This window comes from Mobula birostris, chromosome 2 (genome assembly GCF_030028105.1).
Source record: "Mobula birostris isolate sMobBir1 chromosome 2, sMobBir1.hap1, whole genome shotgun sequence".
Lineage (NCBI taxonomy): Eukaryota > Metazoa > Chordata > Chondrichthyes > Myliobatiformes > Myliobatidae > Mobula > Mobula birostris.
This window is the reverse complement of record NC_092371.1, coordinates 23,220,181-23,238,928: the sequence shown is the minus strand read 5'-3', so window position 1 is coordinate 23,238,928 and position 18,748 is coordinate 23,220,181. Positions and strand designations below refer to the sequence as shown.

The 18,748-nt window shown below is 40.9% G+C and overlaps 1 protein-coding gene across 1 annotated transcript; it reads right to left on the bottom strand.

Annotated features, from left to right (window-relative positions):
• Positions 1-1,178: 1,178 nt before the first annotated feature.
• On the bottom strand, positions 1,179-17,394 carry pdrg1 (p53 and DNA-damage regulated 1). Its single transcript, XM_072276562.1, has 5 exons — positions 17,238-17,394; positions 12,703-12,775; positions 9,210-9,284; positions 4,075-4,155; positions 1,179-1,710 (listed from the first exon to the last, which is right to left on the bottom strand). Exons 1-5 carry the CDS (start codon positions 17,331-17,333, stop codon positions 1,628-1,630), a joined length of 408 nt encoding a protein of 135 aa, XP_072132663.1. The 5' UTR covers positions 17,334-17,394; the 3' UTR covers positions 1,179-1,627.
• Between the last annotated feature and the right edge of the window lie 1,354 nt (positions 17,395-18,748).

Below are 18,748 nucleotides of genomic sequence, written 5' to 3'. Positions count from 1 at the left end.
ACTTGGGGAAGTAATAGGCAGGTGAGAAGTAAAAAGTCAGAGTGGGGAGAATGGGGGGGGGGTAAATTTTGTTCATTGGAAGGAAAAATCAATATTCATATCATCAAATTGGAGGCTACCAGATGGAATACAAGGTGTTGCTCCTCCACCCTGAGGTTGGCATCATCTTGTCAGAAGAGGTGGCCTTGGATCAACACAGTGGAATGATAATCATAATTAAAACATTTTGCCACCAGGAAGTCCTGCTTGTGATAGATGATGCGGAGGTGCTCAATGAAATGGTCCACTAATTTACAATGGGTCTCACCAATGTAAAGGAAATTATTTAATTAGACAAATGAGACCAACCATAGTAAGTACTACAAGTATGTTATCACTGGAAGGAATATGGAGTCCAAAACTGAGAGGGGTCAGCTATCTCCAACAGGCAAGAAAGGATTTTTCCTCAGTTTCAAATCTTTAAATTCCTCAAGCAGGAAAAAGCATTAAATGGAACAGAATCATTTTTAATGATCCATTAAATAGAGTACATTGAGGGCCAAGATAATTTTTTGGATGAAAGGAGAATCAAAGGTTATGGGGAAATCAGGCCAGAAAGTAAAATTGAGACAAAAGATCAGTTGCAACCTTGTTGACAGAGCAATGCCCAAGAGGGTGTACGCCTCCCTATCCAGAAGGAATCTTGTTCCACAGCCCTTGATTCTCAGAAATGGTGTCACATGTAGGCTGAATCAGGGAATGTGAGTGGCCAAGATAAGCAGGGTGCTGAAAAACAGTGGAATGAGAGAGAATAGCGGGCAGATACCAAGGTTGTAAGTAATAAATCAAAATTAGCAGAAGTTAATTTATTTCATTTAAAAATAAAACAAATGAAAGGTAAGACGTGTCATTTTAAAACCAAATGAACTTGCTTATGTAAGGCATCAGCTTTTGCACCACTGGCTGTTTAAGATTTTTTTAAAACAATGTTCACATTTCGTAAACTGCCAGAGATTGAACATTTATTCTCCAAGTTACTCAAACAATAATGTGAGTCTTAGGCACATGTAAAAAAAATTCTATAAAATGAAGATGCTTTCAAAAATAATGGACCGAATAGTTTCTACATATCAAAAAAATACTAAAGAGCAGGATAACCATTAGGTATATATTTAGAGGAAGCGAGACTATCACTAGTGTATCATCAAGACCAATATTTAATAAAACAAAAACACTTATTAGCCAAGATTGGCAAAGTCAATACAGCACAGGATCTGCATGATTCACAGCCAGACCAACAAAACAGGAAGGCAAATGATTGGCATGCCAATGCAAACAAGAGCACAACAAAATAATGAAAAAGATACATTAATATTTTTATTTTTAAAAGTTCATTTTACAAGCAGTGAATTATGAGGACAAGTTAACATTTGTACAGGGTCCAAACAAGATCTAGTTTATAAATGCACAGCTAAATGGATGGTCAGTAAATTATAATATTTTCACAATCCCAAGGGGGCCAATTGCTGTGAACTTTGAACTCAGGCTCCACCAGCAATTTTTTCACCATCTTGCAGTTGTGCCTCTGCTGTTCATGGTTTCCTCCAACACACAGCATAACGTCATTTTCAATGCCAACCTTGCACTCTCACTTTTTCAGGACCTTTGTAACGGCCTGCATTTCTTCATGGGTTAATGGAGTCAGATCAAAGCCTTTGAGTTCAGATTTTCCTAGGATGAGGATCAAGTAACCAGTATCAGTATGAACAAGAAAAAAACTACATTCTTCCCCTCTCTCTTCAATACAAACATAATTATCACCACAAATAAAACATGATTTGATTCTCCAAAGATTCTGTTAAACAATGCACTTTAAATTCAAGTAGAATTTCACCAGTTCAATTGATTCCAACCAGAAATAAAACACGGAGCAATTTAGATTTACATACACTTTTTTAAATGAAGGAAAACACCTCAAAAGTTCAATGGGACTTTTGGCAAATAGTAACAAGTAAGAGATACTTGGACTGGCAAACTAAGGGAGAGAAATTAAGGAAACACAGAAGTGCAGAGACTGAAGCTCAGAGAATAGTAGAAATGTTACAGATTAAGGACAAGTCCATGAGGATACTGAAAAAAAAGCAAGGATGAAGAGAATTTGAAATTGAAGTCTTGTACGATTAGGAGCCAATGTAGTTGGCAAGAAGAGATATCCAGTGATTAAAATGTAATCCAACCATACACCATGAGCTTCCACTTGAAATTCAATACTCAGTTTTTGTCACCTTATTACAACAGTGGTAAGAGAGCAGAGGTGAGCAAGACATTCCCAATCAAGAACTAAAGAAAAATCATGGACTAAATGAAGTGAGCAGCACTTCATTGTGCTCCAGTTAAAAAATATATAGCAATACAATTAACATGGTCAACCACAGATGGTAAATCTACAATCCTGGTTAAGGGAAGGACTTTACAAAAGGTATAAAGTAATGAAAAGTTAATTAATGTAATCTTTGGATACTTACTCAAATTAAACCAGGGAAATTATTCAATGAAAATGTAAAATTAAAGGAGATACTGCAAAAATACTGCAATCTAAATTGCATTTGAATAATATGCCTGGAAAAGTTTTAGAAGCCAGAACTTTGGAAATATTTAATCATTAATTGGAAATATTTTATGTAACAAGTTGTGAAGTTCAACAGATTATTTAAAAAGAAAACTTCCAGAATTTAAAGAAATACAGAATATGGACTATTAAATGACCCTTACCCCAAATAGTCAAAGGATTTGTATGGAGTGCATAATCAGGCCAGGAAAGTGAAAAGAGGACTTTGGTCAGAATCTATTCTTTACTTATCACATGCAACCACAACAACTCCAGGGACCCCCAGTTTCAAAGTGGCCATGTGTGAAGTACTGCAGTTGGAGCTGGAATGCAGCCGTAGTTGAGGATTACCTTTTCCATGCAACAACCTTTGTTGAATTCTATACCAAAGTAATACATGTGACTCCAGCTACTAAATTTCACCAATTTACACAATATTTCTACAATGTTTACTTTGCCTTTTTTGACAAAAGTCATAGGCTGAAAGTAAGTTCCATGTTCCATCCCTCAGAAGCACCAAGTATTTTGCATACAATTTACTGCAATGTAGTGTGAGGAACTTAACACGGAAGCCATCATTGTATTTTCTCACCTTCAAACATTATGGAAATGAAAGCTGAATGAATTGGTTTTAGGTGACTGCTGGATGCGGGGGTGGGGGGGGTGAGGGGCTTAAAAAAGATTTTAGAGGAACGTTGAAATCACAGCATCTGACTGGATCACTGGTACAAAAGCACAACCACCAAAACATCTCCCTGTCAAAAGGCTTGGTGATGTGAAGCTTGTTCCATCAAGTTCAAGCTGGAGATAAAGATGTTACTAAAAATGGATCGGCACATACTGAATATTGAATTGAAATGTGACTGTTCATTCAAAATAATCAGATGGTAGATTATTCAGAGTGAATAGTAACAAATATATTACTGATCAATGGGTGACAGAACACTTAGTGATATTGCCTCAAAGCTCCAACCTGATCTCCAGTGCTGTGTGTAGTATTTCTCCAAATACTCTGGTTTCTTTCCAAATCCATAAAGTTTCTGTTAATTACCCTTATTGTGGATAAATGGAAAAAATAATACAAAAAAGGAGAGTGAATGTGCATGTGAGACAGACCATAAACAGGCCTAGGTGAATACAAGGAGGGGACAATTGGACTAATGGGATGGCTCAGTTATGAACTAACAGATAAATACTGTATGTATTTACATATAGAAAAGGTGTGATAATATCTGTTTGCTCATCAAACATCTTCCTCTGTCTTCCAGTACAGGAGGATTCTGCTTGCATTGTTGTTTGTGGAAGAGAGTTCCAAAGCATCATGGGCCTCAGAGAGGACAATTTAAAATGACCAATCCTTTGTTTTTTTTGTGACCCATAAATCTACACTCCTTATTTAGAACCAGCACATTTTACAAGTTTGAAATGATTGATAAGGGCCAGATGCCTTATAAATACAGGAAGTGAATTTTTATAAATAAAATCACCTTGCGCTTCATTTAAACGATTAACTTTCACTTTCAACTGCTTATTAAGCTTACGTATTTCTTCATCCAACTGCTCTTGATCTGGGGAAAAAAAGTACAAGTTATATTGGGGCTAAATCAAGTAAACTTTAATTAGCAAATGGTAATTTGTGTTACTGATGTTTACAGAACTTGGCTGCCAGATTTCTACATTTGTGCACCAGATCACCCACTACACCCTACTGCACACAAGTCACCCAGTCCAACGGGACTCTGGAGTGTGCATGTTCAAGTAAAGTCTCCTTTCACATTTCTGGTAAAAGCATTCCTTCCCTCTCATGAATTTTGTTAAGGAAAAGTGTCCATAACAAATCAACCAACTGTTCCGTTGTTTAAAAAAGGATCGAAAAGTAATCTGGGAAATTATAAGCCAGTAAGTTTAACGTCGGTAGTAGGTAAGTTATTGGAGGGAGTACTAAGAGACAGAATCTACAAGCATTTGGATAGACAGGGACTTATTAGGGAGAGTCAACATGGCTTTGTGCATGGTAGGTCATGTTTGACCAATCTATTGGAGTTTTTCGAGGAGGTTACCAGGAAAGTGGATGAAGGGAAGGCAGTGGATATTGTCTACATGGACTTCAGTAAGGCCTTTGATAAGGTCCCGCATGGGTGGTTAGTTAGGAAAATTCAGTCACTAGGTATACATGGAGAGGTGGTAAATTGGATTAGACATTGGCTCAATGGAAGAAGCCAAAGAGTAGTAGTAGAGAATTGCTTCTCCAAGTGGAGGCCTGTGACTAGTGGTGTGCCACAGGGATCAGTGCTGGGTCCATTGTTATTTGTCATCTATATCAATGATCTGGATGATAATGTGGTAAATTGGATCAGAAAATTTGCTGATGATACAAAGATTGGAGGTGTAGTAGACAGTGAGGAAGGTTTTCAGAGCCTGCAGAGGGACTTGGACCAGCTGGAAAAATAGGCTGAAAAATGGCAGATGGAGTTTAATACAGACAAGTGTGAGGTATTGCATGTTGGAAGGACAAACCAAGGTAGAACATACAGGGTTAATGGTAAGGCACTGAGGAGTGCAGTGGAACAGAGGGATCTGGGAATACAGATACAAAATTCCCTAAAAGTGGTCTCACAGGTAGATAGGGTCATAAAGAGAGCTTTTGGTACATTGGCCTTTATTAATCAAAGTATTGAGTATAAGAGCTGGAATGTTATGATAAGGTTGTATAAGGCATTGATGAGGCCGAATCTGGAGTATTGTGTTCAGTTTTGGTCACCAAATTACAGGAAGGATATAAATAAGGTTGAAAGAGTGCAGAGAAGGTTTACAAGGATGTTGCCGGGACTTGAGAAACTCAGTTACAGAGAAAAGTTGAATAGGTTAAGACTTTATTCCCTGGAGCGTAGAAGAATGAGGGGAGATTTGATAGAGGTATATAAAATTATGATGGGTATTGATAGAGTGAATGCAAGCAGACTTTTTCCACTGAGGCAAGGGGAGAAAAAAACCAGAGGACATGGGTTAAGGGTGAGGGGGGAAAAGTTTAAAGGGAACATTAGGGGGGGCTTCTTCACACAGAGAGTGGTGGGAGTATGGAATAAGCTGCCAGATGAGGTGGTAAATGCGGGTTCTTTTTTAACATTTAAGAATAAATTGGACAGATACATGGATGGGAGGTGTATGGAGGAATATGGTCCGTGTGCAGGTCAGTGGGACTAGGCAGAAAATGGTTCGGCACAGCCAAGAAGGGCCAAAAGGCCTGTTTCTGTGGTGTAGTTTCTATGATGACTTTCCACTGTCATAGCAGATAAACCTGTTGCTTTCACCAATGTTAACAATTTGCATCCAAAGATAGGATACCTGTGAATACAAAAACTAGCAGCAGGGTAGTCCACTTGACCCTTTGAGCCTCCTCAGCCATATATCAAAATCATGCTTCATCTTCTGCCTCAGTGCTATTTCCATGTACTGTACCATCCCATGTTCCTCAATACCCTCAGTATCCAGAAATCTATTAATCACAGTTTTCAAATATCAGAATGGCTAAACCACCACTTCCCATCACTGACTGAACAAATTCTCCTTGTCCCAGTGCTACTGGTAATTTGTACTACCACTTTATCTAAGGCTATGGCCCCTGGTTCTGGACTCATCCACACATGCATCTTTTCTGCATTTACTGTGATAAGTCCTGCAAGGATTTTGAAAACTTCCATCAAACTCGTTCTTCTAAACTCTGAAGGGATACACACCTAGTTTACTCTCTTCATACTGGCAAGCCCATCATCTCTTGGAACTATCCAATGAATTTTTTCTTCATTCTCTCTACATCAACAACTTTTTTTTTATTTGAGGAGACCCAAACTCTACAGTACTCTAGGTGGTCTCAGCATAACCACAGCCCGCCAAGTACTAAAGACCTGTGCAGATAAACTGACTGGAATGTTCACTGTATTTTTAATCACTTGCTTCAACAGTCTGAAGTACCCACCAGCTTCAGGCAGGCTTCAATTATAACAGTGTCAAAGAAGAATGTGGTAATCTGCCTTAATGACTATCGTCCAGTATCGCTTACATCCACTGTGATGAAGTGCATTGAGAGGTTGGTGATGAAACATATGAACTCCTGCCTGAGAAGCAACTTGGATCTGCTTCAATTTGCCTACCAGCAGAACAGCGTCCACAGCAGATGCCATTTCATTGGCTCTTCACTCAACCCTGACACATCTGGTTCGTAAAACTGCATACATCAGGATGCTCCTTATTGTCTACAGATCAGCATTCAACACTATCATTCCCTCAAAATTAATCATCAAGCTTCAAGACCTTGGCCTCAATATCTCCTTGTGCAATTGAATCCTCGATTTCCTCATTTGCAGACCCCAGTCAGTTCAAACTGGCAACATTTCCTCCAAAACCTCCATCAGCACAGATGCACCACAAGGCTCTGTGCTTAGCCCTACTTGCTTTATACTTATGACTGTGAGGCTAAGCACAGCTCCAAAACCATATTTACGTTTGCTGATGACACCACTGTTGTTGGCCGAATTAAAGATGGTGATGAAGTAGCATATAGGAAGGATATTGAAAATCTGGCCTACTGATGCCACAACGACATCCTCTTACTCAATGTCAGCAAGACTAAGAAGCTGATTATTGACTTCAGGAGGAGGAAACCGGAGGTCCATGAACCAGTCCTCATCAGGAGATCAGAGGTGGAGAGGATCACCAAGTTTAAACCCCTCCGTGTTATCATTTCAGAGGGTCTCTCCCGGGCCGAGGACAAAGACGGGCCGAGGACAAAGAAAGGACAGCACTTCCCCTACTTCCTGAGAAGTTTGCAAGGATTCGGCATAACATTTAAAACTTTGACAAAATTCTATAGACATATGGTAGAGGGTTTATTGACTGGCTACATCACAGCTTGGAATGGAAAAACCAATGCCCTTAAATCAATAACTCTACAAAATGTAGTGGGTATGACCCAGTCCATTACGGGTAAAGCCCTCCCTACCACGGAGCACATCTACATAGAGCGCTGTAGCAGGAAAATAGCATCGTCACCAAGGACCCCAAAACCCAGGCCATGCTATCTTCTTGCTGCTACCATCAGGAAAGTGGTACAGGAGCTCAGGACTCACACGACCAGTTCAGGAACAGTTATTATCCCTCAACCATCTTGAGCCACTTTCTTCAATTTCATTCCCTCATTCACTGAACTGGTCCCACAACCACTTTCAAGGACTCTTCATCCCATGTTCTCGAAATCTATTGCTCATTTTTTTTTCTCTTGCACATTGGTTGTATGTCCATCCTGTTGGGTTGCGTCTTTCATGATTTGCGTCTCTTGGATTTACTGAGTACGTCCACAAGAAAACAAATCTCAGTGTTGTATATGGTAACATATCTGTACTTTGATAAGAAATTTACTTTGAACTTGAACTTTGAAGGCAACTTTACCTCACATTATAAAATACACTGGCTTCCTTCCTCCGCCTTCATACCGACTTTTAAGTAACATGTGAAGGTCACCTAGGACCCTTTGAAAACCAACATTACCCAGTCTCTTAACATTTGCAAAATACTCTGCTTATCTGTTTTGTAAACCAGCATAGATAATCCCATTTTCCCACATTATCGTGTGTAAGAATTCTCATCAGTCCCTAGATTTATGGATTTCAACCATTGTGGGAAATTCCACAGAACAGAGCTGATACTTCTAGAGAAACAATTTGGTAAAATTATTCTTAGTGTTATAATCCATTCCACCCCCAGATACATGGCACTAGCACAAGCCTTACCCCTTGCCCCTTGTTTTCAATGGCAAAGGCATAAACTGAATTACTTTATCTTCTCAAATAACAAAGCAGATAAAAGGTGACTGAATAATTAGGTGTAAAAAAATTTGTATTTTGAATACTATTGCTAAAGCAAAGCAAAAACACTACATGAAGTCTAACCCACACCTTTACTTGCATGGCTCTCCAGATTGGGATTTATCTCTCCTTCTCACTCAAAATATACTGCAATTCATAATAAACACCTAGGTTTGTATTACACTATCATTTACATTGTTGTCTTCAGCATAGATGTTGTGTGATCCTGAATCTCCGGAGGGGAAGGCCCCGAATCCTCGGCTTTGCTTGTTGCTCAGCAGCCAGGGCGGAGTCAAAGCACTCGGCAGAGATAGTGCTCGGTGTCGGAGGACTGGTCGGAGGCTCGAAGTTTTCGGATGGACTCAGAGTCGGCTGGGGTCAGGTGCTTCCAATGCATCGACAGTTGTCGGTGCCTGGAGGTTTATGGCAGAGAGAGTCTCTCCCTTCTGCCGCCTGCTATCAGGGACTATCAGGAGTCCACAGGAACTTTGAGACTTTTTTTTACCGTTCCTATGGTTTGTTCTTTATCAAATAATGGTATTGCTTTGCACTGCTGTAACTATATGTTATAATTATGTGGTCTTGTCAGTGCTAGTCTTTGGTTTGTCCTTTTTTTTGGGATATCACTCTGGAGGAACACTGTATCATTTCTGAATGCATGCATTTCTAAATGACAATAAACGAGGACTGAGTGTCCTCACAATCTAATCTAATCTAATATTTTAAATGCAGATACCACTTAAACTGTGTACAACATTTACCTTTCTGAATCATGTCCTTGGTCCTAGACTTGGAGAATTTGATAAACATGTTTCCAAAACAAACCATCACATTACCTGAAGAAATACAAGAACAAAACAACAACCTGTTATCAACTAAGGTGATCAATGAGTTTCGATGATCAGATGTGCAAACCTTTTTTTTAAAACTAGAAATGTGAAACAGAGGTCAGACTCCAAGTGAAGAACATGACACTGCAAGATGTATATCTTTGGTACTGGTCACTAATACGTTAGCAGATCTCAGCCATGACACCAGTACTTGTGCTACAGTTAACATTATTGCCCCAAATAATCCAGCCAGACTTATTAATTGGGAGTGTTACACAGTGCCCGTTATTGGAATTGCACATTGTAAACAGCACTGGCTTGACCCTTAGAGTTTAGTAGCATATTGACACATGTTTAAAAAAAGAGAACACTGGAATTAAAAATGTACTTCTGTTAATTGATGTATTTTCGAAAGCAGGCTGCTGTCATTTGGCTCTTCACTTTTCAATAAGACTGAGGCTTATCTATGGGAAACTGGCCATTGATAACTCCTGGGATAATTTAATCCAAGTTCCCAACAACACAGCAAAAGGAACACTGCATGGTGAAGGACATCCTAGAAAAGACTAACATACAGATCACCCCAGGCACAAGTATAACACACAAGTGGAAATGCTGTCTTGAATTTCAGGAAAAAAAATGAAATAGGCACAATTACATTGGACACTAAATCAACTTTTAATAACAATGTCTATCCATGGCCTCCTCCGCTGTTGTGATGAGGCCACACTCAGGTTGGAGGAACACCACCTTATATTCCCACTGGGTAGCCTCCAACTTGATGGCATAAACATCGATTTCCAAAACTTCCAGTAATACGCTAACCCAAACCCTCCTTCACCATTCGCCATTCCCTTTTCCCTCTCTCACCTCATCTCCTTGCTTGTCCATCGCCTCTCTCCAGTGCTCCTCCCCCCTTTTCCTTCTTCCATGGCCTTCTATCAGACTCCCCCTTCTCCAGCCCCGTGTCTTTCACCAATCAACTTCCCAGCTTTTCACCTCATCCCTCCCCCTTCAGGTTTCTCTCTCTCTCTCTCTCTCCCCCCCCCCCCCACCTTTTAAATCTACTCATCTTTTTTTTCCTCCAGTCCCGTTGAAAGGTCTCGGCCTAAAACGTCAACTGTACTGTAGATGTTGTCTGGCCTGCTGAGTTCCTCCAGCATTTTGTGTGTGTTGCTTGGATTTCCAGCATCTGCAGATTTTCTCTTGCTTTCAATTACAAAAATGTTTCGAGTATTACAACTGACTTTCTGAACAATCTTGCTATAAAGAGAAATGGTGGCTGTTCTCCCTGGACCCGAAGAAGTTAAGTGATTTGAAGGGAGTGTTCAGAATATCAATCAGTGGTTTTGAAGGTCAAAAGGATCATTCATGAGAAGAATGGGATTTTAGGTGTCTTGGCAAAAGAACTAGAAGCAGAACAGGAAAACAAATAACACTGAAATAACTCAGCAAGTCAGGCAGCAGCTGGAGAGAGAAGGAATACCAAAATCAACATTTTATTGCAAACAAAAAAATTAAACCTAAGGAATACATGTTCCTATAAGAGACCGAGTATGCAATCAGGCACTGTCCCAGTTAGGATCTGTTAGCATTCGACATTGAAGCAGAAATAACACTACAGATGCCAACTGCTTTCATGTAAAGTCTTTGTTTGCCCCAAACAGTGAATGTGCACAAGATTAGCCTTGATCATATTCTAATGCAGTGAGAAGCTGCAGTTCTGAGTAACCATCAAACAAACGGGATGATAAACATCTGTTGATGATTTAGGAACTGACAAGACAGCAGCTTCCAGATTTATTCACTCTCAGAGTTAAAAGCAGAGGCATTTTTGTAGCATCAAAACCAGGAAATACACAAAGCACATAGAGAAGGCATAGTCTGAGATGCCATTGGCATAATGACTCTGACATCACCCAGGAAGGGAACAGGTAGTATCATATCAAGGCCTATTCTATCAGATGTTGATCTTCAATATGCTGACAATTACTTGTATAAAACCACAATCACTGGACTTGAAATATTAAACTGTAAGTATTGCTCTACATCTCCATCTAATGGAGAACCATCAATGATAATAGCATCGGCATAGTTCTATGCAGCCTAATTGGTATTGCATTCTTAGAGGCAGAAATATAAATCACAGAAATGGCCCTTCAGCCCTTCAAGCCTGCATCAAACATTGACCACTATTTTTTTTTAAACACTAATACTAAGTAATCCCATTTTTTAAATTCTCCCCACATTTTCGTAAACTCCCCCCAGACTCTACCACTCGCTAGGGTAGCGAATTAATCTACACAGTTTTGGAATGTAGGAAGAAACCCAGGCAGAATGTTCAAATTCTGCACAGACATCACTGTAAATCAGGTTTGTACAAAGATCTCTCAAAGGTTCATTTATTATCATAGTATACAACTATGAAATTTTTTTCTCCAGATAGCCACAAAACTAAGAAAGAAAAGAAAGGCAGCATGGTCAACCCCAAATTCCCCTTCCCCTCCCAAAAAAAACGAACAAAAAAGGAACAGGTACATCGACCCCAAATCCCCTCCACACACAAAATACGAGAAAGATCAGGTGAAAAGCAGAGAATACAAAAAGAAAACACAAGACTAAAAAAAAGTCCACATTCCAAGTCCACATCCAAAATGCAGAAAACCTGAGCAACACTCTCCCTCTCCGTAGCACAGAAATCTCACCAGCGATAAAAAAAAAAAGCAGGCAGCCACCGATTAAAGCACTGAGGGAGATTGAATCGGTGAACAACCGAAGCTTTAGTCAGTGTAATGGGGTCAAACATTGACGCGCAGCCTTCTTGCCACAAAATTCGTGCAAGCTCCCTCTGCCTCCCGAATCCTCTCGGAGACTGTAGAGCGCTGTAACACCCAAGCAATCTCCAAAATCTCAGGCTCCAACAGTTCCAAAAACACATTAAGATGAAAAACAAAGACATAAAAGTAGTTAAATATGTGGTTTCATGATCTATCCAGATGTCGACTGAAGCAGCCTGTACACAGATGCCATCTTGACTGGATCTCTAGTGTTTATGAGGCAGGAGCTCTATTAACTATAGCACTATCTTCCTAGCATAACCTCTAGTTATGTTATACAATTTTATCATAACCTCATATCTTGTGTTTTGTAGGAATAATAACCTGTGTGTCTTTTTATCTATCCTGTTGACCTACCATGTGATCTTTAAATGATCTGTAGACATGCACTCCAAGGGCACTTTGTTCTTCCACTCCTCTCATTATCCTCTTGTTCACAGACTCTTTCTTTGCCTTGTTACACCTCCCTAAATACATTACCTGATGATTCTCTGTGTTAAAGTGCATTTGGCGTTTTATTGCCTCACAGCCCTAGCTATCTATTTAATAGCTATTACTTATTTAATAGTTGCCAAAGGTATTCATACCCGATTCGCTGCTGTTTTGTAACGCCCTCAGTGCTTCACGGTTCCGATTTCTCTTTCCATCCAGACTAATAATCTGAAATTTAGTAGATAAGAAAATGTTCAAGACAACTCTAATACCACAGGATTTTAATATAGGTAATTTCAGAAATGAATTATTAAAACGATTTTAAAAACTTAGAATTTCCCACCTCTGCATTAAACATTAACTCGTGGATTTGAAAAGATCACAAATAGACAAGAAGCAATCAATTGAATTACCATAGAACATGAGAATTACAAAACTGAAATAAAAGATCCACTCTCTACCAGCCAGTTATTGCAGAATGCAATGATAAACAATGTTGTTGAGTGATCAATTGTCATCAATAAATCTATCAAAGACAGGAGCAACTCGTACTATAGCACCTTGGTACATACAGTATGGCAGGATCTCTGCTGATTTCAGTTCAACCTTCAATACCATCACCCCTGAGCTGCTGCTTCTTCATCAATAAAGAGACTCAGCAGAGGATGTACAGTACTTCTTGCGGCAGTTGGTAAAGTTAATTGAGAGGTATTACAGCAACAATCTTGCATTCAATGTCAGCAAGACTGAAGAGCTAATTGTGGACTTCAGCAAGGGTAAGATGAGGGAACACAAATCAATCCTCAAAAGAGGGATCAGTAGTGGAGAGAGTGAGCAATTTCAAGTTCCTGGGTGTCGATACCTCTGAGGACCTAACCTGAGTGCAACTTATTGATGCGCTACAAAGAAGGCAAGACAGCAGCTATATTTCATTAGGAGTTTTAGGAGATTTGGTTTGTCAACTAACACACTTAAAAGGCTTCTACAAATGTACCACAGACAGCATTCTGACTGGTTGCATCACTAACTGGTATGGGGGGGGGAAGGTTACTGTAAAAGATCTAAGAAATTTGCAGAAACTTGTAAAATTAGTCAGCTCTATCATGGGTACCAGCCTCTGTAATATCCAAGACATCTTCAAGGAGTGGTGCCTTAGGAAGGCAGCTCAGTGACCTAGGGACAGCTTCTTCCCCTCTGCCATCTGATTTTTAAATGGACATTGAACCCATGAACTCTACCTCACTACTTTTTTTTTTATTTCTGTTATTTTGCACTTCTAATTTTAACTTTACTATTTAATGGACATATATACACTTAATGTTTTAACTGGGTTTTTTTGTTTTTTTCTATACTTATCATGAATTTTATTGTACTGCTGTCATATGGTTAACAAATTTCACAACACATGCCTGCAGTGATATTAAATCTGATTTTGATTTCACATCCCCTTTTTGTTGCCCTACAGTCCTCTACAGCCAATGAAGTACTTCTGAAGCTTAATTAACACTGACATTTATTTTGCTTGCTGCATTTCCTACAGGCAAGCATTCAAAGTCATTGTAATAATAGACTAGTAATTGGTTTTGGCAAATTTAATTTTGGGCAGGACACCAGGGATTTCTACCATACGCTCCAGTTCTTTGAAATAACTTCACAAGATCTTTTTGTATTCATGCAAGAATGTGGGGCACAGTGTTTATTCTACAGTTTTTCTGAGTGTCAGAACCTTCCACTGTGTAGAACCTCTGTGTAATTCACTGCAGCACCAACCTTTACTTGTGGTGGTCGAGCCAAAGAACCGGGGCTTCAACACAGACAAAAAAAAATGCTAGTTCCCTCATACATTCAAGATTCTTTGGCTTGAAACACTGAATTTCCATTTTGCTGTCGGGTTCCGCCAGCATTTTATATGTGTTACTCTGGATTTCTAGCACCTACAGAATCCAGGCAACCTCCTTGTAAATCTCCTCTGCACCTTTTCTATAGTTTCCACATCCTTCCTGTAGTGAGGTGACCAGAACTGAGCACAGTACTCCAAGTGGGGTCTGACCAGGGTCCAATACAGCTGTAACATTAGCTCTCGGTTCTTGAACTCAATCCCACGGTTGATGAAGGCCAATAAACCATATGCCTTCTTAACCACACAGTCAACCTGCGCAGCAGCTTTAAATGTCCAATGGACTCGGACCTCAAGATCCCTCTGATCCTGCACACTGCCAAGAGCCTTACCATTAATGCTATACTCTGCATTATATTTGACCTACCAAAATGAACCACCTCACACTTATCTGGGTTGAACTCCATCTGCCATTTCTCAGCCCAGTTTTGCATCCTATTAATGCCCCCCTGTAACCTCTGACAGCCCTCCACAATATCCACAACACCCCCAACCTTTGCGTCATCAGCAAATTTACTAACCCAACCCTCCACTTCCTCATCCAGGTCATTTATAAAAATCACAGAGAGAAGGGATCCCAGAACAAATCCCTGAGACAGACCACTGGCCACCAACCTCCATGCAGAATATGACCCATCTACAACCACTCTTTGCCTTCTGTGGGCAAGCCAATTCTGGATCCACAAAGCAAATTCCACTTGGTTCCCGTGCTTCCTTACTTTCTCAATAAGCCTTGCATGGGGTACCTTATCAAATGCCTTGCTGAAATCCATATACACTACATCTACTGCTCTACCTTCATCAATGTGTTTCGTCACATCCTCAAAAAACTCAGTCAGGCTCGTAAAGCACGGCCTGCCTTTCACAAAGCCATGCTGACGATTCGTAATCATATTATGCCTCTCCAAATGTTCATAAATCCTGCCTCTCAGGATCTTCTCCATCAACTTACCAACCACTGAAGTAAGACTCAACTGGTCTATAATTTCCTGGGCTATCTCTACTCCCTTTCTTGAATAAGGGAACAACATCTGCAACTCTCCAATCCTCCAGAACCTCTCCCATCCCTGGTGACTTATCCAACTTGATGTTTTCCAAAACCTCCAGCACATCCTCTTTCTTAATGTCAATATGCTCAAGCTTTTCAGTCCACTGTCAGTCATCCCTACAATCACCAAGGTCCTTTTCCGTTGTGAATACTGAAGCAAAGTATTCATTAAGTACCTCCGCTATCTCTTCCAGTTCCATACACACTTTTCCACTGTCACACTTTATTGGTGCTATTGTCTCACATCTTATCCTCTTGCTCTTCACATACTTGTAGAATGCCTTGGGGTTTTCCTTAATCCTGCTTGCCAAGGCCTTCTCATGGCCCCTTCTAGCTCTCCTAATTTCATTCTTAAACTCTTTCCTGCTAGCTTTATAATTTTCTAGATCTCTATCATTACCTAGTTTTTTGAACCATTTGTAAGCTTTTCTTTTCTTCTTGACTAGATTTACAACAGCCTTTGTACACCACCGTTCCTGTACCCTACCATCCTTTCCATTTCATTGGAACGTACCTATGCAGAACGCCACACAAACACTCCTTGAACATTTGCCATATTTCTGCCGTACATTTCTGAGAACATCTGTTCCCAATTTATGCTTCCAAGTTCTTGCCTGATAGCTTCATATTTCCCCTTTACCCCAATTAAACACATTCCTAACTTGTCTGTTCCTATCCCTCTCCAATGCTATGGTAAAGGCAACAGAATTGTGATCACTATCTCCAAAATGCTCTCCCACTGAGAGACCTGACACCTGACCAGATTCATTTCCCAATATCAGATCAAGTACAGCCTCTCCTCTTGTAGGCTTAACAATTAATTGTGTCAGGAAACCTTCCTGAACACACCTAACTAACTCCACCCCATCCACCCCATCTAAACCCCTTGCTCTAGGGAGATGCAATTGGGGAAATTAAAATCCCTGTTATTATTGCACCTTTCCACAATCTGTCAACCTATCTGCTTCTCGATGTCCCTGTTACTATTAGGTGGTCTATAAAAAACACCCATTAGAGTTATTGACCCCCATCCTATTCCTAACTTCCACCCACAGAGACTCAGTAGCCAACCGCTCCATGACTTCCTCCATTTCTGCAGCCCTGACTCTATCCCTGATCAGCAGTACCACGCCCCCTCCTCTATTGCCTCCCTCCCTGTCCTTTCTGAAACATCGGGAGCCCGGCACTAGAAGTAGCCGTTCGTGCCCCTGAGCCATCCAAGTCTCTGTAATGGCCACAGCATCATAGTCCCCAAGTACTGATCCAAGCTCTAAGCTCATCCCCTTTGTTCGTGATACTCCTTGCATTAAATTACACATCTCAAACCATCAGTCTGAGTGTATCCCTTCTCTATCACCTGCCTATCCTCCCACTCACACTGTCTACAAGCTTCCTCGATTTATTTATGAATACAAAGAGTGTCAGTACATACCGCTAAGATTTATGCCAAATATTAAAAGACTTGGTCTACAAAGCGGAATAAATAAATCTTTTTGCTCTCGGCCCATACTCCAGCGACCGAATACGACAGGTTTCGAGAAGTTCAAACACAGGCCACCACAGCAAGAAAGCAGCAAGATGAACTGCTCTTGGGAGAGTGACCTGAGCAAGGCAGGAATCTTTACGGCCAGATCGCAACTCAAGGTCCCGGACGCTAACAGTGACAGGCCGAGCCCGGGTCCTGCGGCTGCCAAGCACTAGAAACAACGCAGGCGCACTGCACACCAGCGGCCCCGGTGCTGTACCTGCTGTTTATCCGCTATCACGTTCTCCGCCAGCAGCTCCACCTCCGTCAGGTAATCCATCACCATCTCCGGCTCCGGATCCGGCTCCCGAGCCATTTCTCACCATCGACAGCACGAGGGTCACTCAGCAGCTACTCTCCATTTCATTGGCCGGAGGATCCCCGTGTGGTTGGTTACGGAGCTGAACCTGAATTCTGGGAATTGTAGTCCATTGTTGCCGGAAGAGCAAATCCTTGCTCTCTCCCTCCACCCCCCCCCCACCCCCACCCCCCATACACACACAAAATGCTGAAGGAATTCAGCAAGCCAGTTGGCATCTGTAGAGAAAAATAAACAGGCTAATACCCCTCATCAGGAATCCTCAGTATATTCTTTCTACTACAGTCACCACCCTCTTAAACCTTTCTACCCACACACATCTGCATCCAATTGCCATGCATTCCTTTCTCGCTTTTATATTTAGGTAGCTTCCATGCAGTTTCGGGTACTCCTTGTGTTCGCGTTGGTCACCTGGTTACAGAGCAAAAACAAATCCATTGTCCTACCCAGTCCATGCTGACCTACAACCCTACACTAATCCCATTTTTTCCTCCAGATTTCTATCACTCACCCACAAACTCAGGGGCAACTTACAGAGGCCAAATAACTGTAATTTCTCCATGGACAGTCTGGAGCCCAGATATGAAAGGAGGAGGGTTGGGCATGGTGCTAACCAACCCCATCGTATAAAACCCCAGTGCTACAGAAAAACCAGACAGAAGCTATAAAATCCTCATCGGTGGGAGAGGAAGGATCTTCGCCTAGGATATAGTGGGCTACACCTGGACTTAAAAGACTGTCCCAGGACTAAGGACTCTGGCAAGCTGCTGTCAGTAGCCTATGCCCCAGTTGGGGTGAGAAGAATTTAAGAAGAATTAACTATGCACCTGTATTCATCAGAACTATGGCTGATTATCCACACAGAGCTTTCCAGCGCTATCCATATATTCTTTGACCCTCATAACATCCAGAAGTCTAGTGCTGCCTCAACTACTTCCTCTGGCAGCTCGTTACATATACTCACCACCCTTTGCATGAAATAGTTGCCTCTCAGGTCTCCTTTAAATTATACTCTTCTCATCCTTAATCTATGGCTCCTAGCTTTACATAGAAACATAGAAAACCTACAGCACAATACAAGCCCTTCAGCCCACAAAGCTGTGCTGAACAGGTCCTTACCTTAGAAATTACCTGGGATTACCCATAGCCCTCTATTTTTCTAAGCTCCATGTACCCATCCAGGAGTCTCTTAAAAGACCCTAACTCTGCAACACGGGTGTGTTTAAACTAAGTAGTGGGGGGAGGGGACGAACTGGAAACATAAGGATGGAGATAAAGGGAAAGTGAGAATAAGAAAAGTTAAGAAAGACAGCAGAATCAACAGAGCAGAAAGCTCAAGAAGAGATCGTACAGTATGGCCAAGTGAAATAGGAATTGATCTGGGAGGTGAGGGGAGTAATGAATTAAAAGTA

What these genes read in the sequence shown, in the direction of transcription:
- pdrg1 (XM_072276562.1), bottom strand. Translation starts at nt 17,333, where the DNA reads ATGGCTCGGGAGCCGGATCCGGAGCCGGAGATGGTGATGGATTACCTG. An exon ending in TGATAGCGGATAAACAGCAG is followed by an intron (nt 12,776 to 17,237) that starts GTACAGCACCGG and finishes ACTAAATTTCAG; the next exon opens with ATTATTAGTCTGGATGGAAA. An exon ending in TCGTTTAAATGAAGCGCAAG is followed by an intron (nt 1,711 to 4,074) that starts GTGATTTTATTT and finishes TCCTCATCCTAG; the next exon opens with GAAAATCTGAACTCAAAGGC.